The 24,184-nt window shown below is 40.4% G+C and overlaps 1 protein-coding gene across 1 annotated transcript in view; it reads right to left on the minus strand.

Moving 5' to 3' along the window:
* The window catches only part of CPNE8 (copine 8), a 71,002-nt gene extending 47,822 nt beyond the window's left edge, over positions 1 to 23,180 (minus strand). Inside the window, exons 1-4 of the mRNA XM_041474660.1 lie at positions 22,829 to 23,180; positions 9,633 to 9,673; positions 2,607 to 2,653; positions 1,529 to 1,632 (exon numbers count right to left, since the gene is read on the minus strand). Of these exons, the coding sequence (XP_041330594.1) occupies positions 1,529 to 1,632; positions 2,607 to 2,653; positions 9,633 to 9,673; positions 22,829 to 22,968 (332 nt within the window). The 5' untranslated portion in view covers positions 22,969 to 23,180. The remainder of the gene's footprint in view (positions 1 to 1,528; positions 1,633 to 2,606; positions 2,654 to 9,632; positions 9,674 to 22,828) is intronic.
* Between the last annotated feature and the right edge of the window lie 1,004 nt (positions 23,181 to 24,184).

Here is a 24,184-nt window from a genome sequence, read left to right on the forward strand (position 1 = left end):
CACAAAATATGGCTGTATGGTCACTTGCAAGCAAAGACAGCAACAGCTATTCAGCTTTGAGTTCAGAACAGACTTGTGTCCAGCTAACCCAGGACAGCAGCAGAAAGCAGCCAGGTCTTTCTAGTAAGTACAGAGAACATGTGATATTTACAGCTTTTCATAAACAGACAGGAGTCCATTTCTCTGACTACATAAAGAATCAAACAGGGGACTGTGTTTTCCCTTCCAGGTCCGAGTCCTTTCCAGACAACACTTATCCAGAAGGTCTTTACAGACCCCCCCTTTCTTTCTGTAGACTGAGCTTTCTCTTTTTCAGTTCACTTCTTTCACTTCTCATTCTACTGCACTGCCCCCTCCCCATACCCTACATGCATCCTATGAGAAGCAGGAGGCAAACAGATACACATTTCCACACAGCCCCCACTGTGTGGCTATTTCAGCACTGCTTTATACTTGGAGAAGAATCCTTTATTTCACAAATTGATTAGCCCTGACTTAAAACTTATTTTAAATAACCCACTGTAGTTATACTCCACAGATTGAACTACATTAAACCTAACTTTTAAAACTACAAATAAAGTCTGCATCAGGCTTCCATTGTGCTTTGTACCCAGCCACCTCAAAGCACCCTGTAATCTTCCTGGCTTTAGTATTTCCTTTCATTCCTTGAAATAGGTGGTCTAGTACATCTTACAAAGGAAGTGAAAAGAAACAGGCAAAGGGTTCTTCAACTAAAAAAGGACATACAAAGAAAATTGGTGGCCACAGTGCATAGTGTGATGCAAAACTGCAGCAAAAATGTAATTATCTATGAGGGTTATTAATACTCTCTCCTAGGGCAAAGTTAAGAAATAACTGCTAATAAAAAAATAGGATGAAAATTAAAAAAAAAAAAAAACAAAACAAAAAACAAGACAACCTTGATTATCACACAGACTGAAACAATCAGAAAGTACTGAAATGTAAGAGAAACATGCAATGGTGACATAACCTGGTGACTGGACTCTCAATTCTGTTTTCCAAAGAATGAAGTGAAAGTCAAAACAATTCCACCAGTGGAATGAAATGAGCACATTTGGAATAATGTCATAAGCCATCTACTTCTCAAACAACTGCTGTTGTTTTAACATCTTAAAATTTAGTATACTTAGATGCACAGTAAAGAAAATTTTGGCTCTGTACTACCTGTACAGTACTTTATCTCTGGACAGTGTATCTGTAGCTGTTTTGCTGGCTGTGATTCAAGAATATTTTAACGTTTTGATATCTTTTAATTTCTATTTTCTGAAAGTAATAATTGTAAGCATAATTGTACTTTGACTAGTTAACATCTGCCAATTTCCTAAAACTCAGTCATTATTATGTTACACATTTATTTCTGAGGAAGCAATGCTAAATCAATCATGTGTATTACATTAATTTATCCTATGTCAATAGATACCATCTCTCGTCAAGTAAATTTTATGCAGGACAAAACTTTACATGCTTACAGAGGCTGCAATATCAGAGTCAAAGATTGTTAACTTACAAATCAAATCGTAGATTCTCTCTTTCTTCAAAAAAGTAGTCCATTATAAATTTTCTTACAAAATCTGGATTTAAAGTATTATCAATTACTTCTGTTCTTCCAAACTGTAAAAGAAAAGTGTACATTTAAGCTATATGCTATAAGGAAGTATAACTGGACTGCCAATACCAAGAATATGAGATATATGACAGCCTGTAAAAACCTCTCTTAAACAGAAAGAAAATGACTGCATTCACATGAATAGACATGTGGATGAAGACAGACTGGCAGAAGACCTCATATTTCAATACAAAGTGGTACATACCTTGTATTGTATGACCTAAACTTCATCAACATCATCTCCCAAAGCCAATAAAAATCCACAAAAATTTGAATCAGTAACCACTGAAAATCCACTGTTTCTTGAAGAAATGCTCACCAAAAAAAAAAAAAAAAAAACAACCTCATCCAAACACAAGAGCAAGCAAAAGCTTGCATACACTGTTTATTTCAGATAGCTTTAAATATTAGGGAACACAATCCTTCTATTGCAAATGTATCATTTTTGCACTGTCAATCTCCTATTTCACCTCAGTTCAGCTCTCTCTTCAACACTCCCCTCTCTGACCTTTTGGCAAAATGCCTTTTCCTTCTTAATGTTTATAGGAGGTGCCTCAGCCCATTTCAATCTGAAAATATTTTAATTTTTAAAAAATTCAAAGGTAGATCCTTACCACAGCTACAAACCAGTTTTGCTGACACTGACCATCACCACAGCTCAGTCCTGTTTGAATGCCTTCCTCTCTTGAGAGCCACAAACCTTATCCAAATTGACAGCTAATTGGTTCGTTTTATCTGAGGGAGACTGTAAAATGGGAAACTCATGTGTTTTTCTCTATTTTCTTTTTTGATGGAAATGTGTGACACAGATATGGAAACTGAGATCCATGTGACTATGTTTTAGTGTTTGCTAATAGATACAACCCCTATAAACCTAGTATGGCATTCAAGAGGCAGTGACATGCCCTCTTCTGCTAGGACAAATGACCAGCCTTAAATATACCCAAAAGGTTTATACATCTATGAATATGCACCTTACCTCTCTCCATTCTTTGTTTCCAATTGCTTGTGTGTACAAAACACAGACTGTGAAAAGAAAAAAAAAAGTTTGGTTATTTTCAAACTTTAACATATCCTTAAATTAAAATCTAGTGAACTAATTTTGTAGTCTCTTGTGCTGTGGAAAATAGTAACTAGGACAACCAAATAGTAATGCTTTCCCTCAGCTGTCAACAAACCTAACCAGACTGGTGATCATGTGGTCTAGTTGTTGCAGAAATCAGCTAATAAATGGAGTGCTTCTAAAATGGCAGGTAGCATTTATGGTTGACATCCAGCAAAGCACTTGACAGCCTTTAAAGGCAAAATTGGATAAAAGCAGGTCTTCTTTAAATGTGGGTGGTCAGGCTATTCTAGATAATGTAATGCACAATTACCCTAAAATATACTTCCTTCAAGAGAGAAGTAAATTAAAGTAAAAAAAACAAATGAGGACCCTACTGAAAAGAAACAGGGGAAACAGAACCAGAAAAAGAAAAAAAAAAAAAAAACCCAACAAAAAACCCACTTCTCGGGTTTTCTTCCTTAATTTTGCATCAAATTATTTATATATATTTAAGCATCTCACATATGTGTACTTTATTTTTTTTAAACTAAAGCCTGATAAAAATTAGAATCAATTAAATTTGTTGACCTAACCTGATTTTGAAAGACCAAGCAGAACAATCCCACAGGTGTCACCCCGATCTCTATTTCCAGTAGAGCACTCACTACACATTAAGCTTCAGCTGTCATCATAAGGACTGGTGACAGGGATGCAGTGATTATAATCAGGTCTTTTAAACACTAATTTAAGTACAGATCATTTGCACTGAAGGAGCATTATAAACCTTATTTTCTACCATCTTGAACTAGTTGCAGGTAAATATGATAAAGCAATTTTTACCTGAAACTCCTCTTCAAATCCTTTCTAAACAACAGAAATACAGATATTTCAACATTTTTTTCCTCAACAAGTTATTTTCCTGGATGAATCATTATTTTTCAAAAGAAGATAAAAATAATATGGTTTTAGGCTGTAGCGTTGTACAGCAAAGGTAGAGGTTTGATTTTGTTCTCAGTGAAGTCAGAATCATCAACAGACCAAAGCAGAAATGAAGTCAACCTTCTAACTACATTTTCTTCTTACTTAAAATCTTAAAATGCATTTGCTCCATACCAAAAAAAAAAAAAAAAAAAAGAAAAAAAATCCCCTTAGGCAGTAGCAAGTCAGAGGAGAAACAGAAAAAAAGCAATTTCAATATTTTAGCTCACATAGAAGGTAAAAGTTAACACTTTTATGTTTTAAGTAAGATGTCTTGTAGATGAAAAAAAGCTTTAAAAAAAAATTCAAAATAATTCTCAGTAGATGTCAGTCTTTTTCCATTTACACTAAATAAATCCTTGGCAAACATGTGCCTGCCTTTGGTTACTGTTTATAGCAGAGCAATCCTAACTAAAAAGCCTATTTTCACAACACACTCCGGAGTCGGCTGCTGGAGTGTATTAGATGAGGAATGAAGTGAAATGGAAAAATGTGAGAAAACAGAATGAAATAGAAGATATGAAATCAGCTAAAGAAAGCTCTGGAGCTTACTGAACTTCTGACTACCCACCCAGAATTGTAGAATCATAGAATATCCTGAGCTGGAAGGGACCAGGCTGGAAGGGATCCAGCAGGATCATCGAAGTCCAGCTCCTAGACACCCCAAGAGCTGCCCCATGAGCTTGAGAGCATTGTCCAAACACTTCTAGAATTATGTCAGGCTGATGCTGTGACCACTTCCCTGGGGAACCTGTTCCAGTGCCCAAACACCCTTTTTTTCTAATACCCAACCTAAACTAAAATACCCTGACACAACTTGAGGCCATTCCCTCAGGTCCTGTCACTGGTCACCACAGAGAAGAGATCAGTGGAAGATCACAGATCACAAGGTTGGAAGAGACCTTCAAGATCATCAAGTCCAACCCATGCCCTAAACACCTTAACTAAACCATGGCACCGAGTGCCATATCCAGTCTTTTTTTGAACACATCCAGGGATCGTGACTCCACCACATTTCCAGGCAGGCCATTCCAATATTTTATCTCTCTTTCTGGGAAAAATTTCTTCCTAATATCCAGCCTATATTTCCCTTGGTGCAGCTTGAGACTGTGTCCTCTCGTTCTGATAGTTGTTGCCTGGAGAAAGAGACCCCACCTAACTACAACCACCTTTCAGGGAGTTTTAGAGAGCTCCTTTTCTTCAGGCTAAACAACCCTCTACTAGTTGTAGACTGCAACAAGGTCTCTCCCCTTCTAGGCTGCAGATGTGGCCAATATTTTAAATATAATGAAAATATAGACCAATAAGCAGTCACCTCATACAACATTTCATTGTAAGTAAAAGGTACAAGTTTGACAGGGGTACATATACATGTGCATCTCAAACTGACATTTCCAAAAAAAAATCAGCCCTAATGAAAGCTATAGAGAAGACATATTTCAGTCTTTCTGATAAATACTTTGTAAATGTAGAAAATTTATTAAATTTTTTATATCTTTCCTCTAAAATGCCCTCCATAAATTTTAGGAAACCAACCATGATACTGGTCTCCATCAATGTTAAGATTCACTATCTCAAATGGCTCTTGGAGAGAGTTTTGTAAAGATCCTGATATACTAATTGCAGTAATCACTAAAAAACTTCGTCAAATTCATATCCAACTGGAGAAATGCAGACAAATATGGTAAAGTTGATCTAAAGCACTTGAAATGCTCAAACCAGAGATTAAAGGCTCCATAAAGCAACCCATCTTGTGGCAGAAAAAACAGCATTGTCATGAGGGAGAAGAAGGAATAAAGGGGGATAAATAATATTTCAAAAGCCATCATATCATGCAACCACATCCTGAGACAGAGATAAAAAAATAGTTTTTCTCTCATAATCTCAAAAACTGAGGGAGCAATGAGAAAGTTCACAGCAGCACACTGATGAAGATTAACTGAGAAACCCTTTTGGAAGGCTTTGCCATATGAGTTGTTCCAAGAGCAGATACGGCTACACCTATACTCAGGAGTATTAATATTTAGTAATTTTTAACTCTGGACACTATACCACAATGTCATATTTAAGGTAAATTTAATTAAGTCTTGTAATGAAAAAGAAGGTGTAAAGGTCAACACTTATTACTCTGTTATAGCTACAGTTCCCAAAACATGATAGATTATTATTATGAAGATATGATAGATTATCTGTTTTCCCAAACAGAGTGGGCCTCCCTTACCTGCTCTGGTCCTTTCCCTTTCAATGAGTATATGTTTATCCTTTAGTCTGGCAACTACTGTTAAATCAACACTGCCCATCTCAGTTTTCCCAAACACAATAACACATCTACTCCATTTCAAGGAAGACTTACCCACAATGAAATTGACCTTTTCCCTATGCTACCTAAATGTTTGCATGGTACCAGTTCTAGCAGGGCTCCCCAATCCTCTTCACTGACCAGCTTTTATACCTTCCAGGCAGAGGTGCCCTAAGGTCCCTTTGTCCCAACTGCCAAGAGATTCTTCTTATTGTTACTATCTTCCATGGGAAAATTCCCCAGGGAAGAGCTTTTATGTTTTCAGTCATTCATCCTGGACTCTCTTGATGATCAATACTCAGCAGCCACAGGGCTCCCCAAGAGGAGTGTGCTGCTGCCAGCACAGCTCTGCAGGGCTCAGCTTGAGTTGTCAGAGCATGGGAAGAAAACAATTCTGCTCGTCATTAGACAGAAGAAATGTGCCAAAATCATTAATTCATATCTCCTTGGCAGGTCTTATCCCTACCTCATCAAGGAAGCACTACTTTAGCTCAGCTTTCTGCAAGAAAAAAACCTAAATCAATAAAACCCATAGATTTAAAAAAAAAAAAATTCCTAGAAAAAATGGTCTCCAAACTGGGAGAGCAGAATGCTCCAGACACTACAGTGAATCAGTATATATGACTTGCTTTGACTCCACGAGCAGAAAGCACTGTCAGTAAGAGGCTTCAGTATTGTTTAAAATACTTCCTGAGCAATGGCTATCCAAGCTTGTCCCATCTATATCTACTATCTCTACAGTTACTTCTGTCACTTGCCTCTGGGCAGGCGAAGTGACAGATTCCTCTTGGCATGAATATTCCAGAACGAGGGGGGTGGTCAATTGGAATGCTGAGTAGCAATTACAGTATAAAAAAAAAGGCCAAGCATATCTCCTAAGAGAACCAGGAAAATCACAAGTTCCTTTCTAATTTCAGGAGAAGTCTGTTTATATTGACATGGAAGTCAGCTACATTCATGTGTGTCCCTCTGGGAAAAAGACCAAGAAGATAAAGTTGGATTTTCACTACCAGTATGATCCTTAGATAAATACATTGGAGTATGAAAAGCATATTAGAACTGGCCTAGCCAAAAGCAATGGGACCTTAGCATACAGAATGACTCTATGTGGTTCTATCTTGTATGACATCTAATGGCTGCAAATTCAATGACTGTACAAGTGGATCTTGTGGCAGTGGCAGGATGCTGATTTTGACACCTTTTTAGCAACTGAATAAACTTACTGTATACAGAGCAGCCTAAGAATGGCCTTTTCCATGTGAACAGACACTGAGGAAAGTTGTCCTGCTGTACTTCCAAACAGAGAAGAACGTTTCATACCACTCAGCCCTTTTACAGTAGGGCCATATGACCTGTGACCAACTAAAGGACAGTACAAGCAAACAAACTAAACTGGCTACTGAAAAAACCTGCAGAGTACTAAAAGTGGATGTACCCTGTTTGGAGAATACCCAAAATCAAAGCTGCTCTGACAAGAGATTTCTAGAGTGCCAATACAATGTGAGTACTTCCAGAGTCAACAGTTTCTCCCTTCTCTCTCCACCAAGAACAGTATTACTGCACTCCATGGTTTTATACTGCTTACCTGTGACAGGCCTGACTGGCAGCATGATTGGGTACTCACAACTGGAGACCAGACCCTTAAAGCACTCCACCAATCTGAGTGCTTTAAAAGAAGCTATTTACATTAATTGAAACATAATTGATAAGCAATTGAAAAATATTGATAAGCAAGTTTATGATACTTTTAAAATACTTCCATATACTCTGAATCCATTAAAACACACCACTAGTTTACTTCTCAGAAACATTTTAAAATAGATACTAAGATTTCTTTAGGTTTTCCTGCCACTTTGTTTCCATGTTTTTTCCCAGAAGGCGTCACCCACCAGCCAGGATCAAGGATCACTTTGGTTTGTCCATCTTAATGCTCTTGGGCTGTGCACAGGCTACAGAGCGTTGGAGGTACTGCCCTTTGTGTGGAGCACCTCCTCTCCAGAAGGCATCTCCAGCAGTCTGTCTGCACTCTGGCAGTGCCTTCAGCAGCTCTGTCTCTAGCTTGCAACTGCTGGCACATTTTTACTGTGACATGTTTGAGCTGGGCTCTGCGTGCTGGCAGAAGTTCTGGCAGGCAAGCGCCACTGCTGTGTTTTCCAGAGCTGACTGGAACCAGCTGTGACTGTCACAGGGTGGCTCATGGCCTTCTCCCACACTGCAGTACCCTGCCACTCAAACCCTGCAACTCGTGCCTCACAGTGCCCTACCTGACAAAAACGTGAAGCACTTGTCCTTAATAATATTTGAGCTGAAGAACTACAGACACCCTGTCACTTTGCCAATATGAGAGATCTCTGAATTCACTACAGGCAATAGGCCACTGAGCACTCTTCAAAACAGTTTAACAAAGAGTCTTTTTTAACAGAATCACAGAATTGTTAGGGGCCTTTGAAGATCATCCAATACAACACCCAACTAATTTTTACAGTCAACTAAAATTCTTTATCAATATGAAAAACACTCAGTTTTGTTTCTGTGTGATCTCCATACAGGGGCATGGTATTGCCTATGCCTTCTGGGGTTGTTTTGTTTTTTGAGGTTTTTTTTTTAAAAAGCATTACAGGTTAGAAACTTCAAAGGTACTCCTAACTTCTTATAGCTTTTTTTCCCTTCAAAAGTGTACTGTGGAATCCCTCTCAAGAATTTTTTGATGCAGAATGGAAACATATACTCTAACAAAAGTACTCAGATGTTTCATACTGCCACATGACTCAGTATTCAAATATCAAGACATGGTTGCATGTCCAGAGACTTGATACAAGTATATGTATCTAGGGTTATTTCCAATGCCAGAAAGCACAATATGTGGTATCCTAAGGAAGAAAAGCCCAGGCTTAAAGAAATTGAACTTATGGATAAAAGCAAATGGAGAGTTGTAGGAGAGACAAGATGACACCACAACCTCAGGACCAGTCTATTAACCACACAAAACTCCTTTGAGTAACATTATCAGAATAGAAAGGAAATTTTTTGTGATCTTGGTTCCTTGATTAAAGTTTTCATAAAACATCCGATACAGGAAGATAGTAATGGATTTTAAATCAAAAGTCCCATCATAAATTCATAGACATGAGAGTTTTGGGGGATCCTGTCATAATTCAGCTTATGAGGAAAGTGAGTGTCGCTAGCTTACAATTCTGAACAGACTAACTCAAAAAACATCATACCATTGTTGATCAGGAAAAAGTGTTTCCCAGAGATCAATTAACCTAATTTTATTTTTCAGCATTTTATTCTAACATTAGTGGACAGTATGTACTAGCAGCAGCAAATGTTTCTAGTTTATTTAGTATTTTGCCTAATAGCTTTGAAAAAACAAGAGATACTAAAAAAGAAACAACAACCCAACTTTCCAGAATGTATTAATTTTAGGAAACTTTAGGTTAAATATTAATAAGAGATTATTTAGATCAGCAAAGGAGTATTAATAACAGTCTTTAAATTTCCACTTCGCATAACATTAATTATAAGTGTAACTTATTCAAGTGTAACTTCATTATTTTAAGTAATTGTCACAAAGACAATATAAACCTGACACTGAAGAAAATCACCCACCTAATTTTATTCCAGTGTTTGCACATTTAAAATACGTAATAAGAAGAAACAATAAAATACTATATACTCACTTGGATCAGATTTAGAAAATGTATCTCTGTCCAAAAGATTTCTATAAAAAAAAAAAAGAAGAGATAAAAATAATCTTAGGCATAAAAAAGTTGTGAAAAATGCAAATCAGATACCAGTGTTTTTAACATTTTTAAGCAAGAGTCAAGTTAGTCTTCTCCCCTCCTAATACACAAGACTTAGGCAGCACTAACACTGGAGTCAGCTTACAGTTCATTTTATTATCCATTTTGGATTTGAGCAAACTGTGGCTCATATACTCCAACACCATGAATCAAAAAACAACCACATGTATGTTATATATACACGTAATAGGCGTCAGGAAAGAGAAATACCTTTAAATCACAAAGGTCTACCAGAGATTAACTTGCCAGCTCAACCCAAAAAACTTAGACTATGAGATTTCAGAGCCAGGAAGCATCTCTAAGAATCTGTCACGGACAAGTAAGGTAAAGAGAACTAATCCATACATAGGACACACCTAGGAATAAATATTAATTTTGTTACGGAATGCAGTCCCAATATCATATCCACACTTCAGCCAGCTGAGAATCATACACAGATGAACAGACTTAAATGAACAATTCTAAAGAATCAGGACTGGCCAGAAACCATTCTCAGCACAGTTACCAAGATTTCATCACTAAAAAAAAAATTAAATAAATTTTAAAAACTGTCTCGACAGACTAGAAAAATGTTCTGAAAACAGGATGCCATTGAAAAGAGACAAGAAAGAGCTAATAAACTTTGGAAGGTATTAAACTTAACAGCAAAAATGCAGCATATCTACATGGAGCTGGATATACAGCAGTTATGTCAAAAATAGTCCTAGACATTACAGTAGACCACAAATTGAATACAAGTCAGGAGTCTTGTACCTTTGGGAAAAAGGCATACTGGAATACACAAACAAAAATGCCATTTTAGACTAATCATCTGCTCTTCATAATACTGATAAACACTCAATTCAAGCAGTAATGTTTTGGACAATCCAATTTCTTGCACTCTAAGACAGATATGGAGCCACTGGAGTTCAGAGAAAACAGAACTGGAGGAATATAGACTGTATCTATGAGGGAAATACTGCTACAAATGGAAGCTGACCTCCATGTAGACAGAGCAAGCAGGAACAGATTTAACCATAAATTGAGTCTTCTGCACCGCAGGCACAGAAGCTGAACTTTATTCCATTGTTTTACCATCTTCCACTGTTAAAGGTGGGAGACATGATGATGTGAAATATCCATTGTCTACCAAGTCAGACCACTACAATTTCTAGTAAAGGTCTTTGATCCTACGCCAGAGCAAGCGGAAGGATTAAATAACCAGTTTATATCACTTATAGCTGATTATTTTTAATAACTAGTAGAGCCTCTTCAAGGGTCACTATTAACTACTCTCATTCAGATCTAAATTACATTATTTTTGTGCTTCTGAGCAGTGCTGAAAAGCATATTAACAATTTGTTCAATACAGGTGTTCTAAGTGGTCCAATTAAGACTTCAGCAATAAAAAGATACTGTATTCCAAATTTAGGTATTGAAAGTTCATACTTCAGAACAAGCAATATGAACAAAAAATAGCTTGAAAAGAACATTGGACAAATCTGTTTTATTTAATCTAGCCAAAGAACACACTAGCTTTAATATTACTACTTGTGAATACACCTGAATTCTGCACACACTAATTATTCTGAACTTCTCTAGTCCATTCAAAAATGTAATTTTTTTGCATACAATAGTACCCAGTGAAACCATATCCTACCTTGATGAAAATCATGCAAATATAAATTGGAAATATTAAGAAACATGGGAAAATCAGTGAACCCAAATCAGTAGTTCACAACAATTACTACAAACTGCTTTAATAGACAGTACAGCAAGTTCTGTAATATTGGAATTGCCAACCCAATATGAAAATTGCCTCCTATTCCTCCTTAATTATACAAACCTAGATACACAACTAATTCCTAGTAACTAGAATTGGATTATCCCAAAATGAATTGCAATAAAACCTCAAAATTAGACTTATATGGAACAAATAATACATTAGATTTTGGAACAGGACTCCCATACTCACCATTAGAAATCCAAACAATTTTAATTCCTCTGCGTGATGACCATACAGTGACCTTATAATTGTTATGTTAGTGCTTGTCACTGTAGATTAGGATTAAGGAATTTTAGTCATGCTTATACTGAGATAAGGTGCTTTGAATTCTTTAGGTATTTCTTACTCTTCTAGTGTTCCTTTTTAAGTTTTGTTCCCCTCTATTTTCCCATATACATACTAACATAAAGAGTGGCCTGGTACTGTAAAGCTTAGTTGATCCTGATACTTCCAGCAACTGCAAAAAGCAGCCACCATAGCAACAGCATAAAAAGAAGGTAAGAATCTGTAGTTGAGAATCCACAGGTTCCTAAAGAATCTTAAAGAATCTAAAGAATCTTTAATGAGTTAAGAACATTTCTACAGAAGCAGTATCCCTGAAAGGATTGCAAGGGTAGACACCCAAGTTGAACACTGTAATTCAGGTTAGTTCGTGCAATAAGTCATGGTTTTGAACTAGTACTAGAACTTGCAACACCCTCAATTCAACCCTTCACACACTTTCCTACAAATAAACAATGTATTCAGCAAAGTTTGCAGCGTGCCTGATTGTCCAAATCATAAAGAGCCAACCAAAATAGTAATGTAAGAACTTGGCAAGCTGTTCAAGCAATGCAGCCAATTTCAAAAGGAACTTTAAAGAAAAAGTACCAACAGGAAAAAAAAAAAAAAAATAAAAAAGAGTCTGATTTGGCCAACAAATCACCTAACACCTCAACAGGCTGCTCAATTTCATTTGTGCGCTTTCATTTCAGGGGAATAACAATCAAAGTGCTCCTTTAAATATAAAACTCCGCAGTAACTGTGCATAGGACAATCTACAAGGAACACAAAACAGAAAGCAGACTGAATGCATTTCTAGAACTTTAGGTGATCTTTGTACTCTTAATTTTCAATGGCACTTTCTGCGCATGCTGAGCAATACAGAGTGTATTTTTTTAGTGAGAAAAGCATTGTCTTTGGTAGTAAGCTGTTTTGTCTCAGGAAAGCTCACAAACTCAGAAACCAGAAATAACTCAAACTTCTTTTTCTTTCTCCTAATCAAAGTATTGAGAGAAACAGACTATTATTTTAACTGAACTTCGTGAGTATATTTTTTGTCCATTAAGCCTTGCAGATAAAGAATGCAAAAAGAAATGGAATTTCTACCAATTATGAGAGAGGGGAAAAAAACCAGAACTTTTTTCTTGAGAAGCATGCATATCTAACACCTATAGCAAGGAAGTCTGGGAACATCTGTGCAGAAAGCATTATTCTACTAGCACAGATCTTGAAGGAATTCTGGTGTGGACCTTCCAAAACAGTTGCAACAGCATAGATGTCTAAGGGGAAAACAATTAATAGGAGCCATGGCAATAATGCTGGAAATGCTGGGATAATTTTTTTTCTGTATAATGAGAGCCATTTCCCCAGGGCAGGAAAGAAAGTGATCAGTAAATAAGATAAAGTTAAAATGTATTTAGCTTTGTTTACATAGTTTCATAAACTCCATAAAAATTTATCAAAGTAACAGTCCAGTGCTCAAGAAGTTTTTTAGAATAGAAGGAGCCTACAATGATCATCCAGTCCAATGGCCCAACCACTTCAGGGCGGACCAAAAGTTAAAACTCATTATTAAGGGCATTGTCCAAATGCTTCTTAAACACTGCCAGGCTGGGGCATTGACCTCTCCAGGAAGCCTGTTCCAGCACCTGACCACCCTCTCAGTAAAGAAATGCCTCCTAATGCCAAGTGTTTTGTACTGTTTAATCTAAAACAAGTCACATGTATAAATCAGATGCTTCAAGATTCACTGAGCTGTGGTAGCTCACCAGGAACCATCACAGCCTTTGCTGCTTCCTATTCTCTCATCCACTATGGATCCGCTAGAGTGTATCTCTCATTCATTATGAGCTATGTGTATGCTGTCAGATCTATGCTAAAAAGTAGCATTTACTCTTGTCCACATACACTTTCCTTCAAATTTTACTTTATTTTAGCAACCAATATCTGAACCTCCTTTTCTGTAAGTTCTTTTTTTTTAAGCTTTTGTTACACCAAACTGCTAAGCAGAACTAAATCCAACTCCCCCATCAGAAATTGTAGAATTCTGGCCTTGAAGAACAGACCACAGTAACTACAGAAGTGAGCGGTTTAAAATCTGCTTTTCCAGTCTCAAAATTTAAAACAAATTAACAATCTGTATTGACTGGAAAAAGACTTCCTTTGCTTCCAACAGCTCTGACATCTTTAATGAAAAATATGTGGTTCACTTCAGATTAATTTGTCAAAATCTCTCTGGGTGCTATGGCTTCATGTTTCTCTTCCTCTTTAGATTTACATTTAAATGCATGCAAAGACTTCTCAGTTGTGAAGCACTCAGCAGCTTGCAAACACAGAAGTTGGTTACTCATGCAAAATAATTTTTAGAAAATATACATTTTCAGTATATCATATTTGTGTTATATATTACAAGCACACACTACTTCTCTCACACTTTTATCAATCCATAGGAAAAGAAATTGTCCTTAGTTCATTAAATAAGAGCATTTCTGTTTCCCTCACTTAATGATGGGCCCATATCACTTTTTCATGGAAGATCCTGGTAATGAAAGGAGCACCCTAATAATTTTTTAATGTGCAGAATAGTACCCATTGTATTACTAATTGTAACATAACTGTATTGTTACCCAGTAAGCACTACCCCTCAGCCTTAATGGTGCCACTGAACTTGCAAGGATCAGTCCTAAGATGATGCATGAGCCAAAGAGTCCACTCAAGTGAAGAGCCCACTTGACCTACCTGCAGAGTAATTGCACAAATTACTTAGTGGCAGCTTAAGCAGTCACCCTTCCCCTGCTATTTACTCTCTCCTTCTCTATTCTGTCAGAGCACAACAAAGCCAGCTATTAGCCTCTACATCTCTAGATTCAAAATGCCCTGGACCTAACAGCAGATCAGACAAATCTCTCAGAATTTTACATTATTGTCAAAATAACTGCATTTCTTACAACAGGCTCACAAGTGAGACAACAGTGTCTCTACTGACTAACAGGCAATTAGGATGACCTGTTCCTTTCTGTTCAAACCATCTCCACTCTTTGGGGCACTAGAAGAACTGGAAAGAAAGCAAACATATCTCTGATGTGCAAGCTTAAGAAAACATTCACAATACCTCTTCATAACCTCTGGAGAAGTAATTCACCAGAAAACAAATAATTTTCAGCCTCACAGTAACTTTCATTGTCAAGCTAAGAATATATTGATTCAGAAACCATAAGGGAAAAAAGGAAGTGAGAAGCAATGAGAAGGGTAAGATCAGAAGTGCTTCCATGAGTTTTAACACAACCCACAGAAAGCCATCTCTGACTAGAAGTACGCAAACAATTTTAGGATGAAACCTCTATTAAAACTGCTGATTGCTCCTGAGGGTTAAAAAACCCCAAAGGAATTGCCAAGTTTATTTACTCTAACACAGCAATAGTTTTACAAGAATTCTGTTGAAACAGATGGGAAGTACTGGGTTATAAAAATACATTTGTGCAGATGAAACAGACCTTAGACTATCCCAGTTTAAATTTAAAATAAAGACCAATTAGTACTATGACAAAGTGGTGGAACTCTGCTTCAGTACCAACCCAAAATTCTATTTGAAACCAACAGAATAAACCATCCTCAATTATGCTGTTAGGGCTGGGCAGGTAAACAGTTTCTGGCTCTGGGCTTCTGGTGATGTATCCTGGGAAATGGCTTTAAAGACTGCTGGTGGTCGAAAGAGCTTTTCAATCTACTGTCAACTCACCACTCCTTTCCAGTTACTTTCACCCAGACCATCCAAATCCATGGATATGCTGCCCTACGTGAGATCTGATTTCTTTAGGAATGCATAATACAACTAACACAGTGTTTCATTAATGTACAACAGCATATAAAACCTAAAGATTGGTTTTGCAGTTTTTCTGAAACAACTCTTTAAAAGGTATACCTCAAAGAAGTAATTTTAAAAGGAAATACACACCATCAGTGTAATAGTCATCCTTACTCTGCCAGGGCAGGACTGTTGGTCAGCGAGCCACTGCTCAGATGGGCAGGTAAAAAATTGAGAAAAATAATACTACTACAGAAAGTCTTCATAAAAATACACAGAGTTATTGCACACTTGCTAGATCTTCTCCTGCTGCCAGGCCTTCCTGCATGCCACCTTTCTGATGCCTAGGACAGTGAGCTTCAGCTGAGAGAGGGTGTTACAGTGAGCCACCCGTCAGTGTCCCACCTCCTGTCTGAGGACAAGCTTACAGTGGTGGCAGGGGGGGAAGAGGTGGTCTTGGAAGGAGTATAATGCTGATCATTTCTTCCTCCCCACTCCAAGGACCCCCAGCTGAGTTAACATGCCCTGACTTCATTCATCTGCAAGTCCATTCTACATCCACATTTACTGTACACCATATACAGCCTGTATTACATCTGCCTGAGACCTGATCTCTCATCACTTTTGGTTTTGCCCAGCTCCCAAACTGCACTTCTTTACCAACCAGGGGTGACCTCTTTACAGCACTGGGGTCCCCAGCAAGGGGGACATCCCAAGTACCCTCTTTTCACCCTCTGCTGCCACACTCCCATCCTGTGTCCCCACTTGCAAAGCCTCTGCTATCACACCGTGATGATGCTGCTCTGCACTGCACCATTCTGTCAGGGTCACAAATACATCATTATACACATAATAACTACCTGCTACTACTATCTGCTGAAGGAAATATGGTTATACCACAAAATTATACAAGCATAAGCCAAAGGGAAACTAACTAAGCAGTAGCCACCCAGGAACTAGAAAAAAGATACCAGGTTTGGGTTTGCAGCTAAGTAAAAACCAAACAAAGCTCCACGGAGGCAAAGGCACGTTCAGACAAAACCTGACAAGTCCTGACACTCCCAAGGTTGCGTGAAACCTGAAGCCTGCAAGAGAACTGACATGTTAAAGGTTAATGACTCAAAAATCAGACTTTCAAAAGCAACAGGTGCTTTGCTGAGGCCAGATTTGCAGCCCCTAAACAAAGGGGAGGAGAAGAATTTTTGGGTGTGTGGTGAAACTGTTGATTTTCCTAAGAACAGCCCAGCTGCAGAGGAGGCGCACACCCAGCCACCAGAGGATGACCACACCAAACCAAAAAGGCCAGTAAGAAGCAGATCCTGCAAGGTGGGTAATGCTTTTTATCATGCCAACGTCCTCTCCTGATGAGACTCAGGTGTAAAACCACCCCCTGGGGGAGGTATCAGGACACTCACAGGTAAGCCTGAAGGTATTCATTTGATCTGATAAGTCACAACTGGCTCAACCTGTGCAGTCATGACAAACAGTGGTCATGTCTTAGAAAGGGCCACAAATCTCCAAAGTCCCCTGAAGCACCCCCAGACTGTGCATGATCCACAGTATTTCACAGTGTAAGACTCCACTCCCAGGGGAGGCACCTGGGCCTTCCCACCTGAACATATATTAACCCACTGAATCGTTTCTCCCCACCCATCACTTCCCTGTATTTCCTCTCATTCCAAACCACGACAGGGGGACTTCTCCAGCCCCAACGGGTAAAGACTGTGACCACAACCTTGACCAAAAGACATCAAAACTGCAACAATCGAGTCTCAGTGCTAGATCCATGGGCAGTGATATCTTTCCTCTTCTTTTGTACTCTTACCCTGTCTTTCTTTTCCTTGTATATTTTCCTAAGTGATATTTTTATACTTTTATATATTTCTATAAATAATAACCAAAGCAGATACATACCTCCTTTCCAACGTAACCAAACTGTTCTGAAATAAGCCATGTGTGTACACACTGCTCATTCAGTCTTGTTTCACCTGAATCCACCACAAGGGATCTAGTTACTTTCAGTTACCCCCTCTCAGGGGTGGGTTAAAACAGCCTGTCCCTAGTACGTGGAAAACCACTCCATGAAAAGCCACTGTCCATGAAGGAGACAGAGGAGTCCTATGCTGTTATTTGAACAAAGGGAGAGAGCCCACTCAGCCACACGCCCACGGGGTTTCTCTCTTGAGGTTTCAAAGGTCACAGCCCCCTTTTATCCTAAAATCCCAGCCACATGTAGTCCTCTTCCTTTCCCCAGTGGCTGCAGTACTAGGAAGGTACAGCCTTCCCAAACAACCTACCACATTCCCCCTTTGAACATGTAATTTTCCTCCAGAGTTTAGAAATTCAGGCTATGTGGTTTCTACAACAGACTGTGTGCTGATCCGTTTGTCTACTACTCTTAAGTTCAGGAGCCAAACTGTCTGGGTTCTGCAGCTTGAGGTGGGCAGAGGCACTGAGACCCTTTTCAAAGACACTAACTCTCATTTCTCCTTAAGACACTCACCCATGGAATTGTTTGTAAAGACACTAGCATCCATCTTTCCCATCACTAGCTACCGCAGGACAGAACTTACAGTGCAAACAATCTGCTTTAAATTCTATTAGTCACACTGCTGTATGTTTAAATTTCAAACAATAGAGACACACAGGTGAAAACTAAACTTGCACTCTATCAGGAATGCATCTCCATGGTTATGGACACTGTAAAGCATTTATATTTCTTCTCATCTGAAACCACTTGGTTCTCTAGGCAGTATCATTTCAAAGAAAAAAATAATATAAGATCAACCTTCTGTTGGCAGTCACATAACCACTCCATGGACTTTTAATTTAAGCTAGAAACACAAACACAAAGAAAGCAGGAGGATGAAAACCAGGTTTACCATAACAATTAATTTAATATTCTGTATTTTTACTACACAGAGTTACAAACTCGAATAAGAATTCATTATGAATATCTCTTTCTTTGTTATATCTTTCTGTGACAGAGACTTCTAACAAATTGTTAATATTTTAAAAAAACGGAGAAGGTAAACATGATGGCTGGAGAGACATGATCTTGCCAGAAATCAGTGCCTAGGAAAATCAAATATATACTTAAACATACTTTTAGGTATTGCAAACACTTGGAAGTGGCTGGTTAAGACTTTCATGCCACCAAACAAAACGAAAAAGTCTGAAGTTATATGCTTTGTTTGTTTGTGCAAGAAACTTGAAATTTAATAATTTCAATTACTGAGAATAGGGGTTGCTTAATTCCATTCAGCTCATTAATTAATGTTAGATTTCTGTACAAATTGTGAAGTGGCATAGGACTGATCCAAAACAGGCATGGGCAACCAACCGTATTTCTGCTGAACTAACTGTGACAAGGTGTTTATGGTGCCTTTACGCACGTAACGCTGTTGTGGGAACACAGGCAGTGTAGAGTTTATCCAACATAAACCCAGACCAATAAAGACACACTGCCTGATTGAACATAAAGCCTTTCAAAGCAGTATTATCATAACAAACGTTCTGAATTAGCAAAGTGACCCTGCACTGCGTCAATATTTTAAAACCCTCTTTCCAATAACCATGTCATCTTTGATACACTACTAGAAGTCAAAATGATAAAACTACAGCTTCACTTTTCTATAGATATTAAAAAACCACTCTCAATAAGATAATTCTGATTGACAAGTCCATAAATTAACATTAACATGAGATATAACAAAACTCTTGACCTTTTTATTAACATAAGACTGCAGAATGGCTGCAGATTTATCAGGTACTACCAGAAAAAATCCTAGGCCTGTCCACAAGTAACCATGATAAATAGAAATCATCATTATACAGATTATAACAAAAAAATTTAAAAACTTGAAGCCATTAAAATACACCTAATTTTGTATGCTCACACAGAGCACAAACTTCAAGATACATAACCACAATCTTGCAGTTCTCAGCATTAGATAAACTACTTCAGTCAACACATAGTAACAGCACTAACAGAGGGAAGATGGGAACAGAATATGAAGTTTTTCCAAGACTTAACTAGATTGGAATCAGTGGAGAACATCAACAGAGGGAAAAGAGGATGACAGGTATATGGCCTGAAGCTTACCTGAAGCTCACGTAAGACCACAAGCTTACACACACAGCTGGCAAGAGAAGAGTCGTGTCTAGACACAGGCCTATAATCAGCATGCAGTGCAAACATCCCTGTAGAGGAAGAGGAATCTTTGGGCTGGAAAACATAGTGAGTAAAAGGACAGAGTGCAGCCTATTTCCACTCCCTCACACAGACTGCAGGGACAAGGTCTTGGTCCTTCACCACATGACAACTGTGCAAAATTATGCCAGGCAGAAACAAATAAAGATTGCATGGCAGGTGACAGTAACATTTTCATCAGATCATAAATGCCCTTCAGCACCTGTGAGGAAAAGAGAGACAGGGTGCAGAGGGAGATGGCTACTACAATTGATCCAGACAATAGTGGACAATTACCAACACCAGAGGATTCTGGTGTATGTAAGTCTTCTTCATATGTAAGTTCATCTGCCATATTAGAGCTGGCTCAAGTCAAAGACTTCTGTTTCCTGATAAACTACATCTTAGAGAGTCAGAAAACAATTGTGAAGTTTTTATTTGATAGGCACTGAGTAGTAATAACTAGAATTAAATTAATTTATTGCTTTTCCAGGATTTTTAAAATTACAGCTAATGCTGGCATTCAAAAGCCATGGGAATTATATGAAAAACTTTTAGTCATAATGAAATTCCAAAAAGATCATTGCCTGACAACCAAAACACTTCTGGATTTTAGAATTTTGACAGAATTTTTCATCCTATGAGATACATTTCTCCTAAAGGCTACCTGATGTGACCCTGAAGCTAAACCAGGGTGGCTTGAAGAATATCAAGTAGTGCAATGCCATCTGCACAGTGCTGAATCTGGATACTTTGGCAACACTGGCAGTATGAGGATGCAGGCAAATTGGGAAATGCTGACAAATAAATCACATGGAATTGTGAGCTAAAGGAACAGAAACTGTATCCTTACTGAATAAGACAGAAAGACAGAACAAAGGAAAGAAGAATCACAGATTTACCTTATGGCACAAACAGTTTGCACTGCTTCACTGACCACAAGTTACACCACCTGTACAAACTGGAAGAACTTCCCTCATGTCCTACAAGGAAAACAAGCAAAAACCCACAAAAACCAAACAACCCCCCCAAAAAAACCACAAAACATCACCACAACAACAAAAAAACCCCAAAGCCAAACAAAAAGAAAAACACAAGGAAAAAATCTAGGAATAAATGATAGTTATCAACTAACAATTGCTGATGTAGATTAGTGACCACATTGGTCCTACAACTCTTCAGGTATCAAGGGAAAAAAACATCATGACCCAAACTGTTGTTAAAAGCAATTCTCTCCAGGTATTGAGGAATAAAAACCTGCTAATTATTAAAGAATTTTCAGCATTCTCTGAATTTTGCAGTTTGCTCTTGCAGTCTTTCCCAATTCCATTTAACACCACATTTCACGAGCTTTAGCCAATGAATGTGTTTACAGATGAATCACAAACGTGTTAACCATTAATCTCTGCCCTAGTGTCACTCATTTTATACTCTGCTCTGAAGCACAATTTTGTAATCAAAAATTGTCATCCAGCACATACAGAAGAAAGGAATCTCCATGGAAATTCCCATCTTTCTGCACTTGACATAAAGACAAATTAAAAAGTTTTAACAAAACTTACATGGCTTTTAACACCTACAGAGAAACTGCTGCTGTAAATTATATACTGAAATTAGTTACAAGTAAGGTCAAAATCGATTTACTATTCTCTATACCTGCATTTCTATGTAACTATCTGATGGACTATTAAACCACTATGAAACATTGCAGGTATACACAAATGATACCTGGAATTAAATGAACTCCCATACTAAGTGAATTGGGTCAAATTCAGCATAAGTGCTCTGACATCTGCAACTGTGACAGGCTAAGAACTGAAATGCAAAGTAAAGGTCCTGGATTGCTTTTACACATTGCAGCACACTGTTCCTCGGACAACACTCGGTGCTTGTGAACCTTGCAGAGATAGCAAGTACAATGGGGTGTTTATATGTCAGCATGGTGACTGTTGCAGTATAAAAAATTTAATCTTACTCTATTTCTCACTGCTTCAGCCTTCTTTTGAAATCCACACTTGATAAAACATCAAATCAGACTTTATTTACTAAGGAAAGAGAGGGAGTGGTCTGACAATTTTAAGTTTAGAGCACTGCCGTTCTATCGTGCTAGCAATATTGGTAAACAGCAACATTATAAAACGGACTGTAGAAGAAACTGTCTCATTTCCCATCAGGAAATACACCGACAGTTCAAATTTTCCGCTAGAAGCTGCCAACTCTGCTGGTGAAAGGCGTCACCGCTTTGCAACTACTAGGAAATACTTAAGGAAGTCGCGGAATGTGAACGAAGACATTAATAAAAAAGCGCACAAATAAAACTATTTTTTAGACCTCTAATGAGAAAATCTCTGCATCACGGGAGAAAAAGGACTTTTGAAATACCGATAAACAAGCGTCAAAGAAACAAAACCACAGACACTATATTTGGTGTTATGAGTTGGCTTTGCCTCAAATTCTCGGCAGCAGCGTTACGATAAAATATGACGAAGCGTCACAACACGCCCGTACTCCTAAGTTTTGCAAGAGAGCCTTGAAGAACCCACGACAGGATTACTGCGGGCGGAAGGTCTCATTCCCCACCACGGCACTTGGGACAGCTCCAGAAGTTAAATATCTGCCGGGAAACGCGCCCTGCGCGCTCTCCGACGCGACTCCCGCTCCGCGGCGGCGGCGCGGGCAGGATGCGGGGCGGCGGCAGCCGCTGCCCGGCTCGGCAGAACCCGCGGGAGCCGGCGCTTAGCCCCCGGGGCCCGCCGGCAGCACCCTGCGGCGGACACGCCCGGTGCGCGGCCAGCGGGCTGCAGCGGGCTGGCAGGCGGCCCCGGGCTGCGCCCGGCTCTGCCCGAGGATGCACCGGCCGCTGCCCGCGCTCGGCACGCTCCGAGGGCAGGAGCGAGAGCCTCGCACAGCGCGGGGCATGCGGAGCGCGTCCCGCGCTGCCCTTCTCCTGCCCGCTCCGCTGACAAGCTCGGGACGAGGGGTCCCCGCCCGTCCGCCCCCTCCGACGCCGCGGGGCGAGCGGGTGGCGCGGCCGCGAGCCGCCACCGTACCTGCAGGACACGGAGAGCTCCACCTTGGTGGCCGGGATGCTGGAGCTGAGTACGTTAAAATCCCCCACGGACGCCATCTTCGGAAGCCCACCGCTTCTGCCCAGCTCCTGCTGCCCCGCCGGCTTCCCCAGCCCGAACATGGGACAGAGCGGCGCGGGCGGGAACGAGGGACGGAGGGAGGGAGGGAGGGAAGAGGCGGCGCCTGCTGGCCTCCACAGCGCGACGCCGCTGCCGCCCGTGGCGCGGAGCCCCGCTCCGCACCCGCGGGATGCGCCCACCGACTGGAGCGGCGAGGCGGCAGCGGGCCGTGACGTCACTGCCAGCGGGAGCCGCGCGTGCCCGCCCCGGGCGCGGGGCGAAATGCGGCACCGGGCGAGGGGACACAGCGGAGCCCTCAGGGGAAATGCGGCACCGGAGCCGCCACGACCCCAAAGCGGGCGGGACGGGGAAGTGCCCCGCTGGAGAAGTGCCCAGGGTGCGGTCCCGAGCGATTTCGCTTCCGCGCCTCCCCGGTCTCTTCCCTCCTGAGCCCTGCACGGAAACTCTCGCTCCGTCCCGTCCCGCAGGCTGGCCGGGGAATCTCCTCCCTACGCGTTAGTGAAAGAGGAGTCTTCCCGGTGTCCTCCCCTTGGCTCCTGCACGGAAGCTCCGGCGCCGTTCTGCCCCGTTCCGCGGGCTGTGCGGGAATCCCCTCTTTTCGCGTTAGTGCGTGTGCGGGTCCCCGCGCCCCGAGCACCCGCAGCGCCGGCTGGGAACAGCGCGTGCGGGCCGCACTTCAAGGCCCGGCGCGGGGTGACCGTCCCGGGGCCGCCACCACGAAAGCGCCGGGCGGCGAACGCGGGAGGCTGGCGGGGCACGGCCGGGGCGCGGGGCACGGCCGGTGCCGCCAGGGGGCGCGGCGGGGCCGGGCCCGGCCGGTGAGGGCGCCTCGGGGCGGCGGCCGGCAAAGGGGAGCGCCGCGGCCGTGCCTGCCCTCGGAAAGCCTACGGCCCTTCCAACTGCAAAAGAGGCGAATTTACCTCGGTTACACGCTGAAAAACGGGGGCTTCACTCTCTCAAACGTGCTCACACCCATTCCTTTTTTTTTTTTTCCCCAAGACCACCAGTCCAGTTGCCCTGAATCTGTTCACAGTAATCCACAATAATCACGACAGCTCCATCAATTTATATGTAATGGGTTTAATTTGTATCCATTATTACGGCATCTAAGTAGTCCCCAATATTTATTTCTCATCACAGCAGGTTGAAGAGAGGTAGAAGTGCTTCCATTCCCATGTCACAGGTGGGAAGTTAAGGCACAGGGAAATGAAATGCCATGTCTGTAGCTACACAATATGTAGGACAGGTTCAAGTCCC

Source organism: Pyrgilauda ruficollis, unplaced genomic scaffold (genome assembly GCF_017590135.1).
Source record: "Pyrgilauda ruficollis isolate IOZ18807 unplaced genomic scaffold, ASM1759013v1 scaffold33, whole genome shotgun sequence".
NCBI classification, from domain to species: Eukaryota; Metazoa; Chordata; class Aves; order Passeriformes; family Passeridae; genus Pyrgilauda; species Pyrgilauda ruficollis.